The 24,168-nt window shown below is 27.6% G+C and overlaps 1 protein-coding gene across 2 annotated transcripts; it reads left to right on the top strand.

Moving 5' to 3' along the window:
• Nucleotides 1–6,572: 6,572 nt before the first annotated feature.
• On the top strand, nt 6,573–23,064 carry LOC107441972 (uncharacterized). 2 transcript variants are annotated; one of them, XM_071180555.2, is made up of 6 exons: nt 6,573–6,592; nt 11,415–11,473; nt 17,778–17,879; nt 19,919–19,951; nt 21,464–21,502; nt 22,751–23,064. In XM_071180555.2, the coding sequence occupies exons 2-6, from the start codon at nt 11,459–11,461 to the stop codon at nt 22,793–22,795; spliced, it is 234 nt and encodes a 77-aa protein (XP_071036656.1). In that variant the 5' UTR covers nt 6,573–6,592; nt 11,415–11,458; the 3' UTR covers nt 22,796–23,064. The 2 variants fall into 2 exon arrangements, with proteins under 2 accessions (XP_071036656.1, XP_071036653.1); XM_071180552.2 differs by lacking the exon at nt 6,573–6,592 and adding an exon at nt 9,389–9,624.
• The last annotated feature ends 1,104 nt before the right edge of the window (nt 23,065–24,168 follow it).

Below are 24,168 nucleotides of genomic sequence, written 5' to 3'. Positions count from 1 at the left end.
AAAAATTCAAAAACTTATTGAAAAGAAGTCCTTTTTGAGAAAAAGTGATAAAAGAATGTTAGGCCACACGTCTCTACACCTAAATCTTTTCTTATTCAGTCGACTTGCAAAATAAAGTATTTTTTAGATTTCTCTTCTGTTTAACGTGATTTCAAGTCTTGGTAAAATAGTGTCCTCATGTCCTCCTAAAATATGAAATACAGGCGAGAAAATTTCTCTACTAATCCAGCATTAGAACATAGATAATATTTGTAATGCGTTTTTGGAAAGAATGATTGTGTATATCAGTTTTAAAGAAGTTTTATTTTGTGAAACAAAAAGGTATTTTATGTAAAGTGAAATGGATTTTGGTAATGATTTTTACCATATTTTATTGTTAAGATGCCTGATTGAACTTTCAGAAGTATCAATAGGATATGTGTGCTTATATATTTCTTAAAAAAATTTTTTGTTATTTTTTTACGAGTTTTCATACAGAAAACTTGATGATAGCGATCACAGAGACTTCTGAAGAAACAATTTTGTTAATGCATTAGACGGGATTACTTTTCTTTGATTTCGTTTGTTGTACTGAAATTTTTTAATTTTTTTTTCTAATGCTATTTGCAAGATTTATGCCCGAAGTTTGAATTACTAAAAACATATTCAGAGTGCATTTTTTATCTATTGGAAAAATTTTTTTGAACGTAAGTACGATTAAAAGACGTACAGTACATGAGCGAAAAGCTTTGCTTCGCTAACAAACTAAAACTTCGGACTAGGAATTTTTTAATTAAAAACTAGCGACAAAAGTGTAAGATCTTTTTTTTTAATTTTAAGAATCATTGGCACTCTAATTAATTTATAAAGATTTTATACCTGTTCATTATATGTCAATATTTTTTGCAGAAAAAAATGTGACAAAAATACAAATTCTCGAAGTAGTAAATTTATTAGTGATGCCAAAAAAATCACATTTTTCAAGAGATTTCGATCAGTTATTGATTAATTTAAAATACTTGAAACTAATAGTTACATTTATTTTGACTGAAAAGTATTTTACAGATTTTAACACTTTCATACATTACAAAGCAATATTCAAAAAAATTCTATAGTATATAGTGATAATGACTGAAATGATGTCTTTTTTGGAATAGCCTATACAGGAAATGATTGCGGATATATAATAATTAGCCACATTTTAAAAATGTTTAGGAGAGTGCTTTTAGTGCGTTCTTGATTAAGAACTCCCTCGATTTTCATGTATATAATTAGTTTTTTCCAATAAGATGAATGACCAAATTAGTTTTAAACTGTAGTAGAATGTAATTAGTTTTTTCCAATAAGATAATTGCGTAGGATTATCTTGTGGAAAGTCTGGCAACTTGTATAGTGTCTATTTGGAAACAATAATAATAATTAGCTTGGTACTAAAATTTCACTCAGGGAAAAAGTGTGACTTATTTATTGTTCCAAACATCTATACACTTTAATGGCACACACGCTATTTGGTGCTTTTAGAATAAATTCTGTGCTAACTGTTCGCTTGAATTGGTTTAATTTAGCATTATTTATAAATTCATCAATCGTAGAACTAATTAATTGGGAGAAAAAATATTATAATAACATTAGAAAGCAGTAACATTCGCTAACTTCCTCCGAATTAAAATGCTCTTAAGAACCAATTATAGCAGACTCTAAAAAGTAACTCAAAAAATGAAAGAAATTGTAAAGTAACGATAAAAATTTTATTATTGTTATAAAGGAGAAATTCCAGGAGAATTATCCAATCTCTAATAAAAGATAATCAATTGAACATTTTAACCATAATATAGTTATAAAACAAACAGAAGTTTAATTATGTAATTAAATATTAATTAATGATTTTGTAGAAAAAGTTATTATATTAATCTCTCGTAGAGATCACAGAGCGTCTAAGGTTTACATTAAACACTTGCTAATACTTCGTTGACTGCGGCAAGCACGAACTACCTCTTTCGAAAAGATTTGATTCAAAGCTGAATATCACGCAACTTGGGTTTGTTATCTAGATCTATCAAATGATAAAGTGGTCTACAAATATTAGTTAATAAAGAGATTCCATTACAGTGCCATAAGCGATTACAAGGCAAACAGAGAGTCTTTATTCGAGTACTATACTTCTTCAATTCGATATATTTGTCTTACAATTTACAGTTTATTCCATGTAATGTATTGAATTCGAAATTGCTTTTTAGTTTGTGTTTCCATAAAAAAATATAGTAATTTTAAACGACAAACTTTAAATAGAGGGAAATAGTTTTAGGAATTTACGATGAATTTTGGAAGGATGAATTGTATAATCCATCATATTCGAAAATTCGTCAAATATCTAACCGTTATCCTTAGGATTCAAACATGCGTTACCTCATGGGAAGTGAGTGTTTTGTGTGATGGATTTTATTTTATAATTGGTATCAAATAGTTGACTAAGTTAGGTAGTTGATTAGCCTTATAATTTTGAATCCAACCCACATAGAAGCATTATCCAGATGGTAAGTCAGAAGGCATTTTGGATCAAGCATTGGATAAATTACAGTTCACTTAGCACTTTTTTGATCGAATCAATCCGCATTTATATTACATATAGAATAAAATCGCGAAAAACCCCTAGGGTTAGCCTGATAACAAAGAAATTCTAATCTATGATTCCGTCTACCACTGGGGATATTTTGCATCAGTACTGCGGTCGTTGCGAGTGAGTAGCAGAATTCCGATAGACCAGTCATCACTGGAGTTCAAAACTGGGTTGCGTCATTAGGGGTAGCATTGTTCTATCCTATGGGCCATTGCAGCTGTATGTCTAGCTTGATATCTATAGTTGGCTCTATGTTTAGGATTATCAATATTTACTTTTAAGCCTTACATGCATTACCATCTAAAAATACCAATAAATGCAATTTTAAACAAATTTGTTAAAAGATGCACACACAACATCTTTATTTATGTTAATTTAACTATACGCTGATAGTAGATTAAATTTTAGTTTAGATGCTTGACGCAACGTCTGTAGAAAAATAGATACTGTGGCTTACAATGTGAAACGTACACTGAAAAATGTAAAATTTACCATGACAATGCTTTACACCAAAATGTTAGTTTATTTTTACCGCAACGTTTTGGTGACGATTTTGGTAAAATTAACAATAAAATATTTTTTATAATATGTGATACGGTGGCAAATGCAGTAAAATTTGGTAATATTATCATTTTAGCTTAAAGCATGGCACACGGAGAAAATAATTATGGTAAAATTACAGTACTGTATGGTGGTAACATTTCTGGTAAAAAACAACAACAACATAATTCTGTTTAATAAAGCCAAAATACACTGTGTTTAAACCATTCATTTCCGTTAATATAATAATGGTTTAACTGAAATTCTGGTTTTCAAAATTATAGTTCTTATTACCAAGCATTTCAAATAAATATAAAACTGAATCGAATAAACGGTTTTTATGCCATAGTCAAAGATATTATGAAAAATTAAAAATTTTACCACATATATCAACATTTATCATAAAACAATATTTTACCACTAATTTTACCAAAATCCTTACCGAAGCAAAATTTTTACCGAAGCACTTCGGTAAAAATTACCGAGCTTTATGGTGTTTCCACTGAATTAGAAATACTAAATTTCCATTGAGCCAAAACTAGATAAATTGTACCATATTCAGGTAGTTTTAACCATACTTTCTTTTTCTCGGAGCATAAAAAACGTTTATTCTGCTAAATTTGCTTTTCAGTTTTGTATTTTAACTAAATGTGTGGTAATAAAAACTAAAATTATGAAAACCAGAATTTCCGGTAAGCTGTTATCATATGAGGGAAAAATTACGAAATGAAAGAGTCAAATGTTGTATATTTTGGTCTTATTCACACCGAAATTAATTTTGTTTAACCAAATGTTATTTTTTCATTGTTATTTTGCTAATTAATTAAAAATTTAGAGCAAAAAATAATTTGATGTTCATAATAATAAAGTTTCCTTGTGCTTTTACAATGTTTGTTTTCTTCTAATTCAGTACTTTATTATTATTTTTAAAGGGTAAACCAAAACTTATTTGTGGAATTTGATTTTGTGACAGAAGCGAAAGAAGAATCTCAATAATGAAAAATATCTCAGCTAATGACTTAAAGAAATAAGTTTGTGTGAGAGAGGGGGACGTTATATAATTGAACTAAGATTGAGAAAATGTCCATTAAATGACGAAAAATGAAAAAAAAAATTTATACACTTTACTTAAATTCTGAAAAGAATACTTAAAAAATTCAGCTACTAACAAAACATTTTATGGAAAACTTTCCTAAGCCAGTGATATAGAAATAAACAACTAATTTAAATGTGTTTGATATTCGAATACTGTGCTTAAATTAACAGATACGAAGATAATTATTTTTTCAAAGCAAGTATTTTTATTCGAATACTGACGAAATAAATGGGAATAATCAACGGAATAGGATTTAAAAAAGTTTGTAGATGCAATGATGAGAAAATTTTTTTTTTGAAAATATACTTCATGACTGAAATTGAATTCCATTTTTTGTATAATTTCAATTACATTCTTTCTTTTCGAGATAATAAGATAATTAGATTTCATGTTCAAATAATTGATAATAACACATTGTTACTGTCCCCATAAATAAGAAATTTGGGATAACAAGCTTGTTAGCATGATGAGAATAAACAAAATGTTTCTCGTGAGCAGTTATTTTTGTTATATGTGAGACATTGAGTGAGATTCTGAAAAACAAGTTATCAACGTTATATTAGTTCATTAAAACAAAAACTTTACTGAAGTTGTATTTAAATTTCGCTATTATTTTTAAGTAATAAAAAGAATATAATTACTTTTTTCTTTTTAATTAACCTGTTTTATATTTTTTAAAGCAAGCACTGCAAAAACTGGATATTGGGAAAACTGCAAAAACTTTTCGTTTTTGATGAAAATGTTATTTGGGAAATTCTCTGAATGAACATTTCGTCTAAATGAAATCCATGAACACAATTGATTAGGGAATACAACAAAATTAAAAAAGTCGATGAGTGAATGAGTTTGAGTTTTCAGTGAGAACCAGGATTTAAGCTTGGAACCGGCAAACCTCATATACAATAGAACTCACTAACCCCTGTATCATCCCGTCAAAATGCAAATTGATAATATCAGATAAAAAAAGTTGGATACCTACCAGAATTCATTGAAAGGAAGCTGTACCATGAAATAGATGAGGTTTGAGTACAATAAAAAAAATCATGCGATTTTGCGACGAAGTGATTGTAAAAAAGAGCACAAAAATGTGCGAATCATCCAAAAATGAGAGTTTTTTTTCTGAGAGTGTTATGATTCTTGAAGATATTTATATGTTAGTGTCAAAGTATGATTCATAATAAAAGAAAAGTTAGCTGTTGTGAAAAAAAATACATAAAATGAGAAAGACTGCCTTATATAATAATAATCACAATATCATAAATAGATATGAATACAAAATAAGTATTCATATCCATTAAGAAAAAACTAATATTTCTGGTTCAAAGGTCTTTGCAAGAAGACTTAGAGGAAAAAAAATATTAATCTGAAAAATAAAAACTCTTAAAATTCTTTTTCAAATATGATTAAAACATATTTTTTTAAACCATATTTCTTAATTTTTAATTAAAATATTATTAAGAACTAATAATTTTTTCTGTGATTAGTCTTTTTAATCTGAGGAGAAAAGACAAAAGAAAATGTTTTGAATTGTTTTAAAAATTTTAAGTAGATTTTAAAACTTATTTTAAAATTTTCTTCTTCATAATTTCTTTTATTTATATGAAAAAATTTGCTTATTTTGTGGAACTACTGCTACTAAATTTTATGAAATTCAGCCTAGTTATGAAGAAAAGAAATAACATTGGGTGATAGTTTTATATAGTTTTAAAAGTTTTTAAGTTATAAGTTTAGAGGCATAGTTTTTTAAGAAACAACCTAAGGCAAAAATCACTTTTAATTGGATACCTGAAAGCGACGCGTCAAACGTGATTGGCTCCTGAATCGACAAATTCTACGATTTACCTACTATTATATCACTGAAAGTATTCAATTTCAGAGCTTGTTTAGATTTTCAGGCATGCTTTTTTTCAACAGACGATTTTTTCGAGTTAAAAATGTTGTATAGAACTCTTTGTATATTTATCAATGTAAAAAGGTTTTAAATAATTATCTTATATCAAAATGTGGCAAAAATTGCACATGGTCCATTTTGAAAATATGTTTCTATTAATATGTGTTTATAGAAATAATGTGTTTTGTATGTACTGATCGATTATTAAGTTGTTAAATGGTCTAGACAAATGTTTAAATATCTACGATTTATGATTACTACTAGTGAGCTGTAAACAGACATCGTAATACGAGTAAACTGATTTTAATGTACCTACGAAGCTTTGAATTTATTATGTTCTGATTTTAATGTGTGATAAATAAAGTTATTAATATTATTTCCTCCTCTATCCATATACAATCTTTCAATTTATTTTTCCGGTAAGATTGTTTCTTCCATTGATTACTTTGAGACCTTACAGTGGTCACAGGTACGTTTACAGTCACATTTTTGAAACGTTTTAAAAAGCATGTGTTGTTTTAAGCTCTGTGGTATAAAAAAATCCCACAAAACTTTTTTGAATAATTTTCAAGTATTGAAGTTTTTAAAGTATTTATGCTTTTAGTTTTTGATCTTCTCGAAAATACTATATTCAAGGTTCAATATTTCTATTTATTTTGAACAAAAATGCCGTGCCTTTTATTTCTTATCAGCTTCTATTTAATATTAGGATTACAAAAAATAATTAATAATTTCTGAAATGAAAATTCATATTTTTCTTTTCCTCGTAATTTTTTGCATAAGATTATAAGAGAATGTAAAAAAATTGAAGATGAAATAATTATAAGAAATCTGATATTCGCAAGTAAAATGAAATATTTCCTAGATAATGTCCCGGAAATGCTTTATATGATTAAGTCTATGTAATTTTTATATTAACGAGTTAGTATCGATAAAATATGAAGAGAGAATTATTGGCTTAAAGAAAATAAGACGAATTTATGTTTCAAGGGAAATTTGATAGTTTTGAAAATTAGTTACTTGAACACAATTTTTTAAAATTATAAGCATTTCATCGTGTTAAATATTTTTTTAAAAGTGTCATATTTTCAATATTTGCATTACGAGGACATTTAAGAAAAACAATAAAAATTGTGCTTTGTTTTTGAGAAAGGAAATATTTTTTAAGCACAAGTACACTATTCCATGCAGAAGCGGTACCTCATATAGGGTTAACTATTCGAAGTTTCCCCCCTTTTTTTCAATATGACTTTACGGAAATATTCTCGTAATCATTTAGAAATACGTATTTTTAAGACATTGAAATTGTTTTTTAATTACTTATTGGATATATTGTTTCCTGCTACGCTTTTCTTTGAAAACTATATTGTTCATTCTCAAAAAGTTCTAAAATTAGTTAAAAAGATAGTTAGTAGATGTCACTAATAACTTAGAGCAGCTAAATGCAGTTAAATTAAAAATCAGTCGTTAAAAAATTTAGTTGACAAGGCTCCATATTGTTTATAGAGTAAGTAACGCCGTATTTTGACGATCTTTGTAACTAATTTTGAAATAAAGCGGAAACAAATGATCACGTTTCCTAAAAAAAATGTAGCTAATTGTGAATTTTTTTGTTTTTGTAAAATTGATTTCTGAAACATTGGCCATTTTCGGAATTTTTCCTCGGTACTCTTTTAAACTTTAACACAGTTGATTAAAAGCCCACAAAAGCGTTTTTTAAAAATGATTCATTTTACCTTTTTTTAAAAATTCAATTTAGTGGCAACTATTATTGCAACTATTATTATTTATATTTTACATGTATTTTAAAGCGTCATAATTTGTTTCGAAGCAGCGTCAAAATGCTTTATTCACCACCGTAATATCACGTTTCTAAGATTTAAGTACAAAAACATTTCTGAAAGGGGACATTTTATTTTGTGGTTTTCCGCAAAGGTGATTAAATCAAGATTCAGTAAAAATTGTTTAAAAATAATTCTAAAACGTGGTTTAAGAAAATATATTTTCATTTTTTAAATTTTTTCTGTCAGAAATTATCTAATTGAATGCAAACAAACTAAACGTAAATGTGATAAATATAAACCTTTAATTATCATTTACGGTGATTGTTTAGATTTAAAATAAAATGGCATTCAGAAAATAAAATAGTTGGAAACTCAATTCTATAGACCAGTGGTTTCCAAATGGTGTTCTGCGGAATCTTGCGGTTCCCTGAAAAAGTAAAAGGGGTACCAGAGAGTTAAGACTTTTTTGTACCTCACAGTGATAATTTTTGAAACATTATTTACATTTAGATATAATTAATAACCTTCTATTTATTTAATATTTTGGTTGTCTTAAGGAAATTAAAGAAACTTTAAATAAAAAAGAAATAGTAAAATGTTTTTTAATAAAATAGTAATTTTCAAATAACAATATCTTGAATATATTTTGAAAGGAACCTGTATTTATGAGAAATTCTACAAAATTTCTGCAAATCAAAACAATATAACTAAATTCGTTAAAGAAATGTGCGTCCCTGGTAACCATTTCAATGTTTATAACTGTTATTTCAGCTTTCATTTCAACAAAAAACAAAACGGGATTTATGTTTTCATTTTCGCTTATGTATACACCCCTAAACAAATTTTAAACTAAATTAGTTAAAGTTTCAGGACTGTTAATTCTTATTAAATATAACCTAATAATATATGTAAAACCTAATATAAGATTTTAAATTAAAAAACGACAAAAAAGAAATACCATTTCTCTTTATAAATATTTTCAAATTAAAGTAGTCTTTTATTCATTAAAACGTTCATAATTGCTTATATATGCTTTATTTTATATCGTTTTGATATACTTTATTATTTATTAAGTCGGGGTACCGCTGAAAAAAAGTCCAATTATTTAGGGTTCCACAGTAGAGAAAAAATGGGAACCACTGCTATAGACAGGCCAAAATATTTATTAGTTAGATTCCAGACGTAAATAGGGAGATAAGATCTTATAGAAACAGGTTCATGCCTTTCGAGATTAAAATGTGAACCTGTGAAAATATTACGAAATTCGTTTTTGAGACATAAGAAGAAATTTATTGCTTTCATGTATTATTTATTTGTTTAGATAAGTAAGAAATGAGTTAAAAGATATGTATGATAAGTAATAGTTAGTTTTATAGAATATTGTCATAGCTTATAAAAAACCCATTAAATGTATCATAAAGTATAGAAAAAAAATCGAAATATACGCATGTAATGCAGGAAAAATTTGTGAAGTATATAAAGATCGTCTTGAAATTATTTAATACAATTTGCTTCAATTGGATAAAGAGTTTAGTTTGAATGAAATCTTAACCATTTTTTGGATATTTATTTCGCTGTTAGTTATTTTAATTTTTAACCATGAAGTACTTATTAGGAATATTTTTTATAATTTTTACTGCTGAAAGCATTCATCTTGGAAGAACCCTTATGCCTACAACAACTTTAAAAGAAGCTTTAAAAATAATCAAGTGTGTTAGTGAGTATTTTTGTATCATATCATATCATATCATATTATACAGAACACAACTATCTTGCAACGAAATATTTCCCAACAATGTCGGTTAATCTAGCGTCTACTATAATAAAATTTTTAAAATATTCCATAATGAACAAGAAAATATCATTCTTATGTTCTTGAATCTAGAACATAAGAATGATATTTTCTTGTTCATTATGGATAATTTTAAAAATGTTACTATAGTAGACTCTAGATTAACCAACATTGTTGGGAAATATTTCGTTGCAGTCCAGTGAATATTCCTATTGATCGAAATTACGCAAATTTTGTTGAACAATTTGAAACGGAGGAAAAGTAAGCTTATATTTTCATTTTCAGTTGTAATTCAAAAGAATGCGCATAAATTTTAATGTTATATTTAGATTAACAATTAATGTTATTTATTTTATATATAATCAGTGATATGATTTAGTTGGTATACGCGTACCAGTTGAATCACATCCCTAATTCTTTAAAGGAAATATTTAAAAAATAATGTAAAAAACCTGAAATTTTGAAATACTTAGTCTTAAAAGTATTGAAATCTTTGATACATATTACGAAACCATCATCTTAACTATTAAATAAGTAAAGGTTTTTTTTCAATAAAATTTTTTTTTAATCTATCAAAACCTTTTAAACATATCAATTCCTGAGTGGTTTGAATTCCGTTAATAAGTGCTAAGCAAAAAAAAGGATTTTCTTTTTCTGTAAAGAAAAAAATAATAAAATTCTGTTTTTTCATGCTTTGTTTTCCTTATTTCGACATATTTTATGGAGCAGAATTATTTAATTATTGCATTAGTATTTTTTATTTACATGTTTTCACTTTCACATTTCACCCTTGCATTATTTTGGAGGAGTTGCGTTTCATGGATATTGAGAACTGGAGAGTCTACTGCATTAGAATAGATAATAAAAAGATACTGCCCCATGTTTAAAACAATTGGCTTGTCTCTGATATTATAAATGATAGCAAAAATGTAGCATGAAGAGTTTAAAATTTAGAACTTTGCTGCACTAGGTTTCATTTTCTGTAGAGGATTAGACAACTTAGCCAACTAAGTGAAAATTATTTTTCCGAATTCTTCATATTAGTACACCGAGTACTTTATAACCAGAAATTACACCGAGAAAAAAATGTGGCCAAAACTACCAGAATATGGTAAAATTTACCGTGTTTTTTCGCTTATAAGAACGCTAAGTAATACGACAATTTTTACTCTAGTGCTTTGGTTATTACTTTTAGAAAAAAAACAGTAAACAGTTTTCATGTTATTTGGAAGGTAAAATTTGGTAATTTTATCAAAAGAGCCGGTTTAACAGCACTAGAATAATTTAAGATAGTGAAAAAATGTTTAGTTTAATAACCTATATTTAATTCAGTAAACGCGTGTGAACTTTATTTTGATCTGGCAATTGTTGTCATTTCTATGCAATCTAAGAGCTAACATTTATCAACTTTTAAAATTATGAAAAATATGCATTTGCTACAGCCTTTTCCAACATTTTAAGATTGAATCATGGCGGAAGCGGGTTCATATCCCACCATCTTTTTACTTAGATTCATTTATTTATTGTGACACAAACATATGCAGGCATGTGTCATCCTTACAAAATTTGGTTTAAAAGTCCTAGTCAAGTCGAGGAACAAATAGCACAGGATCCTTCCGAGGTATAATCCTTCGACAAATTTTTTTTCTTCTTTGCTTCAATGTTTTAATTTTTCAATTAATTATTATTCATTAAATCACGCTATTTTTTTATAGATAAAACTGTCGAAGCTTGCAACAGATCTTTACAATGTGATAACATGCTTCCCGTGGAAGTAAGTAAATCGAAAACTTATCTTTATTTACATGCAGGGTGACAAGAAATAACTATTTTTTAACTCAACATATCCTCTTGGAAGATGTTACGGTTCCTTGGTTACAAAATATTGGTACAAATAAAATGTGGAACTTCAACCAAGATACTGCTTTAGCACACAAAGCTATAGACATTCAAGAACGGCACATTCCATAGCACAAAAAACAGCTTCACCAGGCTTGTATTCAATTACATTTACATTTGATTTATCTTGATAACAAGAATTTGTGCTAAACATTATAATATTTTGTGATAAACATTATAATATAATATATATCAAAATAATTAATGGGCAATAAATGGAACCGAATGTGAGTTTCCGCTCGTTTTCTCTTTGCATTAAGGTTAAAAGTGGTCACTTTGAAAATATGTAAATATGTTAGCGATTTTAATATTGGCATTCATTGAATCACTTCATTTCGTTGTTCATATCATTTTCATACTTTAATAAGCATTAAAGTTTTATAGTACATGTGTTCATATTATTTCTAATCACTGTGTAGTTTTAAAGCAAGCAGTCTGATAAGGCTATGATGTTATAATTTTGCATTTTTGAGGTTTTAGTGCTTAAGTTTGCCTAAAATAACTTGGAAAATTTCCCTATTTTTTCCCTATGTTTTACAATTCGTAATATCTTTCAGTTTCATAGTAACGCCTTCTGAAAATAAATAATTTTTATGTAGGAAAATATAAGAGAATGAGGCGTGTGCATATGTAAGTACTTTTACAATTTTAGGCATTATGTATAGAAGCAAAAAATTGTTTAATTAAATGAAAGATGTCATTAAAATCATAATATATGCGTTAGGTGTTAATGGAACACAACTAGAGAAGCACAAATCACCATAACCTGGTCCGAACGCAAGTAACAACGTGCTAGAGGGAGCCTCCTAGCGAACTGCCTTCATTTTCTTTGTGGATCACCTATGAGATGGATGCGTACTCAAATGAGAAGGCCGAAAGAGAGAGAGAGAGTATTACATGGACCGTGCTGCAGACGGCAGTGCTACTCTGCGAAAGGGGCTCCTTTCCAAGTTGCATGCAGGATACTGGGTTTGGCAAGAGCGTCATTTATAACGGACGACTTTCGCATCAGTCAGAGGCCTGAATCCAGTTAGCGGGCACTGTCCAAAGTAGTTCACATTTCCTTTAATACTGTGTGGCGAGTGCTGCGAGATGAAGGAATGCATCCTTATAATGTACAGGCAGTTCAGGTTCTGAAACCATCGGAATACCAGACACGTGCCAAGTTTACCACGTGGTTTCTGCAATAGACGGCTGTGAACCCGCATTTTTGTGTACATGTATTGTTCCCTGGTGAATGCTCATTCACACGTGATGGTATTTCTATAATGTGTGAGCAACTGAAAATCAGTACGCAGTACGTCCACGTTTGTTCCAGTGACGTTTCAATCTAAATGTTTGGACCGAAATCGTGCATGATCATCTGATTGGGCCATACCTAATGCCAACACGCCCAAAGTGTAGATGTGCGTAACGCCTCAGATATCATGTATCTGTTGGTGATGGATAGGACGTGGCAGTCCACTTGCCAGCCCATTTACTCGATTTGTCATGTCTGAGATTTTTCTTTTGTGGTCATATGAAGAACATCATCTGCGACGATGGTCCCATAGATTCTTTAGAAAAACTTGTTGCTCGGATATCCGTAACTGCTGACACAGTAAAGAGAGATGCCTGGTGATTTCGCCAATGTAGCGGTCACTTCTTCGACTGTGTACAGTCGGCAAAAAAAAAAAATTGAAAAGATATCACCCTGACTAACTTTCGTTCTAATGATCGGATTTTCCCGCACCTTAAATATGCAAATTATTCAGTACTAACTATTAATGAAGTTACGTAATCGGACACGAAAACGTTCTTTCTCTGAATAAACATATATTTGTTTTACATATTTGGATTTTCAACCTTCAAAATATAGGGGGTAGCCACAATTTGGGAAATATAGTCCCCATAGTTTAATCAGGAGAGCGATCCAAAGTTCGGACCCCTTAATGTTAATTTTACTTTCTGTTATATTTTTAAAACTAATTAAGCAATTCAAAAATAATTACACCACTTATAAACCCATTTACCCAAAGAAAATTCCACGCAAAAAAAATTTTTTAGTAATTATTTATTACTTTTTAACCTTTAATTTAATTGAAGATGAAGAAATGTTAAATTATGAGGTATACTTTTTTTATACCATATTAATCTACTTAATTTTCTATTAAAAATTCTAAAGTTTTAACTGTTTTTATTTAGTAGAAGCTGAGAAAAACTAAAATTAATTATTTTTAAAAAATAATTTGGTGACAATGAGGAAATATTTAACTGGGGTGATTAATATTAAAATGTGGTTAACTTACGAGGAACTTGACTTACGCGCGTAGCGTAAAATTTAATTCAAAATATTTCGCTAATAAGCGATTGCTAATCTTTTTTTTAATTAAAAAATGCGATGTTTTTTTTTAGTCGTTTAAAAATTTATTCGTAATTTAGTAAAGAAATTTGAATGAAACATTTCATTCAATGAATGTCGATGTCCAATGAATACTTGATATAATTTCAATAATATACACAAGTATGCATAGATTTGGAATAATATATTTATAAATTTTTTCAATATATATTTTATAATTATTAATACGAATACGTAGTTAATATTTTTAAGCATCTTAAAATTTCTGAACATTTTATTAAATGTTATGTAAACGAAATACTATTCTTAAACATAGCATATTTCAATGTTTTTAAAATGCCACTTAACAATCAGCAATTTCTTCAGCTATAGAAAAAAGTAATATCGTAAATTATATAAACCTTGTGAATGTGCATTAGAATTACTATACAATCTACATTTTATTTTTCAAGCCCATTTTTCTTTTTTCTTCCAACTTTCTTGCCTAGATGACTTGATTAAAACTGTAAAAATGATTATCCTTAAAATTTAATATATAGTTATAATAATTTATGTAAATTTCCTTTTATTATGAAATCCTCGTATAAATAAAGTAAAAACAACATAAGAAACCCAAATAATGGCATATATAAAGTTCCTGCATTCATATTCTAAAAGCTTAGAAAATCATAAATAATTCATAAATCGTTTTTTATTGTGAGCTATTATCATCTTTTTCTCATCGTTACCAAACTACAATAGAAGATGGTTAGAAACCTATAACAAGCAATGAGAAATTTTTGTAAGTATCAGAAGCACCCTTCCAACAATTAGATCCAAGATTTCTTTCACTTTATTTACATAAATAAAGTGTGAGCATCACCATGTATTGTCATAAACTTAATTTTAGCCTTCCAGTAAAAGAATAAAAATTTCGTGATATTTGTTTTGATTCTAAGTGTTACAGTAGCAATACATTTTTTGGTCATAAAGCACTAAATATGGAAAATTAAACAATGTTTAGGATGCAACTGACAAAAAGCAGTAAAAGCTTCTTTTAGAAACATTGTTAGATAGTTCTTTCGTTTTATTGCCCGTTTTTTCCCGTAATAATCCAGAGAACCAGCTCTTGTTTCAATACACACATAGTATAAACAATCTAACTTCTGAAGAAAATCCATTTATTAATATTTAAGTTCCTCTGAAATACTTAGTGGTGAGCCTTTTACATCATTATCAATCTGTTTTGAAAGTTCAAATCTAACTTTCTTTATTTCCTTATTTTCTTTCCTTTGAAGTGCAGAATCAAAAGCTCTTTTCTTTTTTTCTTCATCTTCTTATTCTTTTAAATCCAGATAAGGACACTATTTTAAACTTATCCATTTTATAATAATCTAGCAAATGCAGTCGAAATATTCTACATAAACATATAACAAATAGAAGTTTGGGAAAATTAATTTCCAAAAGTTTCAAAATTATCGTCTTATTATGCTGTTTTTTTATTAATGCTTACACCGACCTGATTTTACGAAAAACCACAATCTTACAATTCCGTATTTGTGACATTGAAGTTGCGCGGCGGTTATAAAAAATGTCCGAACATAATTAAAATTTTTTATTGAAAATAAATAAATAATTAAAGTGTATAAGTACCTCTAACACACATAACAGTAACACGCGTAACTTTTCGTTACGTGTGTTACCTTGAATAAAATTAATTATTAAATTTTAACTATTGGCAGTTTTAATTCGAGAATTTTTTCCGTTGAATATCTTGCCTTCTTAATTTATAAAACAAAAAATTTTTAAATTTTCTTTTTTACTGAAGTCATTACAGAAAAAAAGGCAAAATTATGTTACGTGTGTTACTGGGAAATTAGACTATCTTGATTAATCAACTTTTAATCAAGCAAAAAAATTTAGGTCAAATTAAAAAAATACATTAAACAATGATAAAAGAATAAAATAGTTTATATCTATTACTAAAAACTATTTTATTGCTCTTTAATATTTTAAGAACTCCATTAGAATATAACATAACAAAGTAGAGAACTCCTGTTAAAATTCAGAGTGTTCCACCTTTTATTAGAATTTAAATAAATATTTTTTATAATTCAAAAACCCATCTTAACTATTAAAAAATGTATATCTTCTAGATTCCGAAATTATGTCATTTTTGTTTTTACGATAATTTTGAAAATTTAGTCACTCAGGACCACTTTTCGTGGAATCGCCCTACTACAGTAAGAACGCACTTTAATACAAAACCCCTCTATTTGCGCTTTTACTTCAATTTGCTCTTTTGGTTTCCTATTTTGCAATCTGGCAATCTTGTTACGAAAATATTTTAAATAATTCTTGAAGAATTTCCCGTTCATGTAAGTTCATTTGAATTCGCTAATCGCTTCATAGATTTCAATTCATGTTTTATTCTGCCTTTTCTGTATATTTTATTTTCGGTTTTCACGTGATATTTTTACTTATTGTGTTCTATTTTATTTGCTGTAATTTTTTTTTAGTGCTCCTCACACTATTGTATTGATATATTTTGCTTTGGCTATATTGATACAATATTAGAAAGCACTCTTTTTAGCGGATATAATCGTGTGAGCTGATGAAAAGATTATATCTTTTATTTTCCAGATTTTTATTAATTTCTTCCTTTTTTTCGGATTTTTTCCGGTTTCTTGTTATTTTTATTATTATTTTTCTTTTTCCCATAATTTCATTGTTCGGTAGTTGTTTCCATGTTTTCTCTACATTTTGAATTTATTTTATGAGTTCTATTTACTTGCAGCTTATGCGCAGTAAACAAAACTTAGTGTTTTTCTTAATTTTCTTCGTGTTTTTTTTTTCGTTTTTGTACTCTCTCTCTCTCTCTATCTATCTATCTATATATATATATATATATATATATATATATATATATATATATATATATATATATATATATATATATATATATATATATATATATATATATATATATATTGTAACATAAAAAGCTTCAATTAATCTTTTTATGTGAGCTCTTCTCTGAATATCCTTTTTTTATTTTATTAATCTAATCGAAATGCTTTCTCACACTTTGAAATCCACATCCTGTCCTTAAATCTATTTTTGGCTCAACAATGCATTAATTAAAAGCAGGACATTTTTTTCTTTAATCTTCGTGGGATTCACTCTACCTATTTCAAAAACCAATAGTAATTTCTAAGATTTCCCTCTTTTCCCTAAATCGAGACATTTACGGATTTTACTTTGTAAGATTTTCCCTAACATATAACGTCTTTGCCGAGTGGAACGATTAAGGCAGGTCATAGGCAGGGATGGAGGGTACAAAATTTATTTATTAATTATAAGACAAAGCAGTCATGAAAGTGTACACGAAAAGTTGCGCTCCTCGGTTATATGTCAGGGAAAATCTTGCAAAATAAAATCCGTAAATGTCTCTACTTAGAGAAAAGAGGGAAATCTTAGAAATTACTATTGGTTTATGAAATTGGTCGAGTGATTCCTACAAAGATTAAAGAGAAAAATGTCCTGCTTTTAATTAATGCATAGTTGAGCCAAAAATAGATTTGAGGACTGGATGTGAGTTTAAATTTTAAAAAAATCATTTCGAGTAGATTAATAAAATGAAAGAAAAGGATATTCAGAAAAGAACTAACATAAAAAGATAAATTGAAGCTTTTTATGTTATATATATATATATATATATATATATATATATATATATATATATATATATATATATATATATATCGATTCATTATAGATGCGCAATTCATTTAAAATTTTTATTTTAAAATGTGATGGATAATTAATATTTCCCATTTTCTTTAACACAAACATTTAGTTTTACGACGACCTTAAATCTTGTGAAGCTGAAAATGGTGGAGATGGATTCAATTGCCCATCAGACGGTGCAATATTTCCTCCTATGAAACAAGTACTTCAAGTAAGTTCAAAAAATTTTTTTAGCTCCCATTTAATAAGAGAAATTGATTGGAGTTTGTAACTTGGCAATTATTGAAGGTAACTGAAATATCATCAAATCTACTCAGGGAGAAAAAATGGGATTCTTGATTAATTCTGATAAGAATTGTATTACTAACAAGTCATTGATTATGAAAATTTTAATATTTATGAGAAATTATAATAGTTAATTATCAATTAACTAGCAAATATTTACTAAGCAATTATTAACTTCTGTACTACTAAATGATTAAAAAACGATATTAGATTTTTTAACAGATACATTTTAAAATCGTTTTCGCCATATATTTTTTGTAGAGTAGCTTTCATTAAAAGAGTTATGTTCTTTTTGATACTTTGAGGGAAAAAAGATAAAGATTTCACAAAAAAGATAAGGATTATGCTTTACCATTATTTACAAGTTTTCAGGCCGAGATTATTAAATCAATAGAGAAACAATGAAGAAATGACAAAAGTAACGGAAGTGTTGTGAAATAATGTTTAAAGGGTTTTTTCCTTCGTATTTTTGGATTTTAGGATAAACTTTGATTTTTATCTTGTTAATGATTTTTTACCATTGCATACTTTATTTGACTAAGCATCCTTCGATAACATAATACCTTTATAAAAATCTTTAAGTTAAGCATTGCTTAGTTATAGATTGTTATACAGTATGCCCAAATAAAACGTAATCCACAAAAATCAAGGAAATAGGTCCACGGCGTGCAGAAATCTGTTGCCAAAGGTTAGACTGGTAGAACCCGCACAAAGATGATGTTAGTTACAGCAGGATGAAGTCTGTGTTCACACATCTGCGACAACCATGTCTTTCCTTAAAGTGTTTTCAGAAGACTACCTAATTTTCAAAAAAAAAAAACTATGACTTCTATGATGTACGGACTTATCACCTCTGGATTATTTTCTATGTAGATATTTAAAAACTGTTGAGAGCGCAAACTGCCAGACATCCATCGCCAAATTTGAAGCGAAAATTAAAAGAGAGATCAAAAACCTTTCCTCACAAATGTTGATTAATGTATTCGATGATTTTGTTAAGCACGCCAGTACAGATTAGCGCTCACACATTCCATAGGAGTTTATAGAGGCCATTTTCAACATATCTTGTAATCTGTGTTAAATAAAATTTGTTTTCTTAGTCATCGTTGTTTTTCTGGAGTAGTTTTATTCGGAGCATAATACATACAGCTCTTGATTACGTTTATGACTTCTTTGCATTTTCTCTAAAAATTTCAAAATAATAAAATTATGTAAGAAATTAGTTTGGATAGAGAGAAAGAGAGAGAGGTAATTTAATATTGTACATTTGTCTTTGACGAAAATGGTCAAAATTTACTTTTAGTGTTGTTTAAACTGCATAGAAGCGATTTGGATAATGATGAAAATTTGCTATTGTAAATTAAGCAAAGGAAACAAATATTTTTTCCAAAATTGAAAAGCAAACAAAGGTGTAATACTTATTTAATTTTTTGAAAATATTCATTGTAGAATTGTATTTATAAAATTTTGAAGAAAAAAAATCTGTAGAATATTTAGAATAACGTCCCCCCCTCTCTCTCTTGCTTTAATTTAACGATGACCTTGTATTTTACATTTACATATTTTGAAAGATACTATCGAGAACAATAAATATACATAGCCAGTTTATTTGGAAAAAGTAATTAAGGATATTCAAAAGCATATTTTGCACTGTGGTGCAGAAGGTGACCAAAAGTGGCTAACAGTTTAATTAATATTAGGTAGTAGTAATGCAATAACAATAGTAAGTAGTAACAAATATACACTATAACCAAGCTAGAGTGTAAATTTGTATCCTATGCACAATTACTAGAGAAGAAGGGGTGATGAATTGTCTGTAAACATAAAGCTTTTTCTTTTTTTGAAATTGGGAGTAAATCAATAGCTAATATAAGCAATCGCACTGCATGAAAGTTCGTTAAATCTCTTTGATTGATGTGTGGGATATAATATTACTATTAAATTTTTTTAAATCTTATTTTATAGATATTAAACTGTGACATTCCCTTTTCTCCTGAGGTAAGTTTTTTTTAAAAATTATCTATGCAATGTTAGAAATTCCGGATCAAATTACGATCAAAAATACCGGAACTTTGGGGGCCAGTATTTTTTCCAGTAAAATTTTATGGAACAAGGAATCTGATATGTTGTAAATTTTACAGTAGTATTTACTATAAAAACTATTGGATTGCTGTAACTAAATGTATTTAAATAAATATTGGAGTGAAATTTAAGGTGTAAAAATTTACAGTAAAATGGATTTTGTGAATGATGCATTCGGGGACCAATACTTTTTTCCATGTATTGATTCGGAATTTTTTTCACTTAATAGGTATTTTTCTTACAAATAATTCAATTTTTCAGCGTGTAGAAATTTCCTTCTCTTGCCATGATTTTTGAATCTTTCGATTGCAAGAAAAACGAAAGAAAAACGTGTGCAAATTTTTCAGATAATAGTTTTAACTGCCACAAAATTTGTTCTCGTTGTTTAGTACACCCTAAAAGTTTAAAAAAAATGAGACTTTTTAAATTTGCGAAATAAAGAGTACAGGTTTCAAATTTTTGCTTAATTTTTTATATTCAATAATTTATTTATGCATTTATGCATTATTTATGCATGCTCTTATTTTTGCTAAATGCGATATTTTTTTTATTTCATTCAAAAATGTATTTAGAATACATAAAAGAAATGAAAATATTTTAGAAAATGATTTCACTTGGTCGTCACTATTAACATTTATCCTCTCTATGATTTTTAAGTTATTTTTACCTGCTTTAATATTATGCTTTCACATGTTTGAAGCAGAATAAAGGTAAAAATTAACAAAAAATAAAAAAAAATTTCTTATTGCGGAGAAAATGAACAATGTTGTAATAAGAAACTGTTCACTTACTAAATTTAATTCGTAAAAAGTAAAAAAAAAGCATAAACACTAAAAGTAGAAGAACATTTTTCCAGAAAAAGAGAAAAAGATTTTATTTCAATATAATCGAAAAACTCAGAAATTTTTCAGTAGTTTTGAAGCCCTATTTTTAAAGTATAATTAAAGCTTAAAAAATTAATATTGCCCCAGCAAAAGACTTTTTCAAAATTTTAATTAGGAATTTTGACCGTTAATCCTCATTTAAATTCTGAATTATTAATTTCTATAAAAATTAAAAAATGGAACTAAAATTAATCAATTTAACAAATTTTAAGTCGTTATTGAAAATGCATTCAAAACACAAAAAATTCATTCAAAAAATTATATATTTATAAAAAAACAACTCTCAAAACTTTTCATTAATAAAATATTTTTTCTTTAAGAAAATGTGTTCCTTTATTTCTCGTAGAACAATAATTTTTAACATAACTAAAACTTAAGGTCATATGAAGAATGCATTTTGTATTGCAGCAAGATTTTAGCATTCTGAATAAATTTATTGCATTTATTGTGAATAGAATGACGTATATAATTTAAATAATATATATCATTAAATTGAAAAATATAATTACTTACGTTATTTTAATGAAAATAATGTTTAATACAGGATTTTAAAGAACATGAACAAGATTTTATAATCTACGAAGTAAGTAGAATTTCAAGCATTCACTAAATCGTTCATTTAATTAATTTCCGTTTTAAATTTTAATATTGTATCATAACATGTAACTATTTGATTCTAAAACTGTAGCTTAATGCCTTATTAAGTGCTCTCGTTTATAAAGCACCTAACGCATAGCGCACCTAGAAACCACAGTTAATCAAAACTAGTTCCATATTCCATTATAGCACATTACCCACCTAGAAGCCACACGTGACGAAAACTATTTCCATATTCCTCAATAACGCATATAACACTTAGAAAACAGTCAACGAAAAATTCCATACTTTCAATAGCGCATTACCCACCTAGAAATCGCACTTGATGAAGACTAGTTCCATATTCCTCAGTAACGCATAACCCACCTAAAAACCACAGTTGATGAAAACTATTCCTCAATATTCCTCAACAACGCATATAACACCTAGAAAACATTCAACTAAACTTAATTCCATACTATTCAATAACGCATTACCCTCCTAGAAATTACACTTGATGAAGACTAGTTCCATATTCCCCAAAAACACATAACCCACCTAGGAACCACAGTTGATGAAAATTATTTCCATATTCCTCAATACTGCATATAACACCTAGAAAACAGTCAACGAAACTTAATTCCATTCTTTTCAATAACGCATTACCCACTTAGAAATTACTGTAGATGAAGACTTGTTCCATGTTCTTCAATAACGCATATCATACCTAGTTATTAAATATAATAAATATTTAAGTTGTAATGACATGATATACGTAAGAAAACCTACTTATATTGTATTTTTATACTACCCCACCACCTGTTGATGAATTTTGAAACTAATTTTGAGATTTAATTTGATAAATAACTTAGTTTGCAGAGAAGCATGCAGTGAACAGTACATTTCTATACTTTCTATTATTATTTTCATAATTTTCTTGAATTGTTGGTTATTTTTTAGACACCTGATAGTTCTTTAAAACTTAACTTTATGCATTAATTTATTAATATTAGTACATAAATAATAACTTTTTGTACTAATATTATTATTTAAACTTAAATATATGTATTGTGAATAAAGCTGTATATTAAATACCATTCAATAATAGAAATCTTCTTTGAGAAATATTGAAAATGTCATTTTTTTAAGGCATGCCATGCGGCGATTCATAATTTCATAATTTTTAAATTAATTTAAAATTTTAAAATTAGTAACATGTGAAATGCGTATTCAAAGATATTATTCTTTATTACAGAAATGTATGAAAAAACTAAAATCAGACTTATGTCCAGGAAAGTAGTTGAAATTGAACCAGCATAAGAAGTAAACCGTGTTGAAATAATGTTTAAAACTAATATTAGTACTTTGATAAAACTTATTAATAGCTCTATCTTTGATAATACTATACCTTTATAACTTAAACTTTTAAATTATTGTTTAAATTTTTGTGTGCAAATTTTAATTGATTACAGTGTTAATTTTTTTTCTAACCTTTCAGAAGTATTGGTATTAATAAAAAGCATTGTATATTCAAAGTATCTTGTAATAAAGTAAATTGATAAAAGTTTATATCTACTGTATTGAATTAAAATAGTGAAGATTTGAATGGAACACGTAAATAATTTCTACTTTAAAATTTAAAAATTTATCTCATCTAAAAGTTTAATTTTTTTTAAAAACCAAATTAGTTCGAAATGCACACTAAGCGGTGTAATACATAACGACTTAGACTCGAAATGAAGAGTCTGTAATTTTTTGAGTCATCAGATGTGACTTTGTGATTTGCATTGTAATTTAAATTGCACACAGATAAAATCTACTAGAAATATCCGATGTCCTGACAAATCCTTTCTGATTAAGATACTAGGAAGTTTATTCTCAGCAAGTTTTAAAATTAGCTACAAATTTTACCAACTGATGCTGTTGACTAGAAAAAGCGAAAAAACAATGTTTTTTTGTGGCATGTGAGTCTTATTAAGCAAGCATAAGTTTCATATCGACTACGCCACATTGTTGAAGCATATGTTGATTGTTTTAAAACGTTGCTTTATACACGGAGAAAAAAACTAATTTTTCCATTTACAATGTAACGGTTTACCTGAAATTCTGGTTTTCAAAATTATCATTCTTATTATCACACATTTAGTGAAAAATTTAAAACTGAAAAGTAAATTTAACTAAATAAATGGTTTTAATTGTCAGCTCTAAGGTATCATGATAAAATAACTTTATTTTATCACACTTAACATATTTTATCACTTATTGTAAAATCATATTTTATTGTTAATTTTACCAAAATTATTACCAAAACACTTCCGTAAAAATTATACAGTCTTTTGGTGTTACAATAGAGCTAGAAACACGGTAAATTTGATCATATTCTGGTAGTTTTGATGATATAGTCACTTTTCATAGTTTGCAGCGCTGTTTGTATGAAGGACTTAGCGAAAAATTTAATAAATTCTCCAAGTTTCCTCAGTAAGCGACTCAAACCGTTGATTTCAATCACTTTTCTTTTTTTAAATTTTTTTTCTTCAAATCATTAGTAATCGGTAGTTTCAAATGCAATCAATATAATAATTCATAAGACATTTTTCAGAAAATATACTGTCTTCATTTTATAGACTAAAAGAAAACGCACATTTTGAAAGTCGAAAGTGAGAATTACTCTTG

Source organism: Parasteatoda tepidariorum, chromosome 3, assembly GCF_982258835.1.
Source record: "Parasteatoda tepidariorum strain Cologne lab strain chromosome 3, Ptep-v5.0, whole genome shotgun sequence".
Taxonomy (NCBI): Eukaryota; Metazoa; Arthropoda; class Arachnida; order Araneae; family Theridiidae; genus Parasteatoda; species Parasteatoda tepidariorum.
Note: the sequence above shows the minus strand (reverse complement) of the source record. Positions and strands in the feature narration are given on the sequence as shown.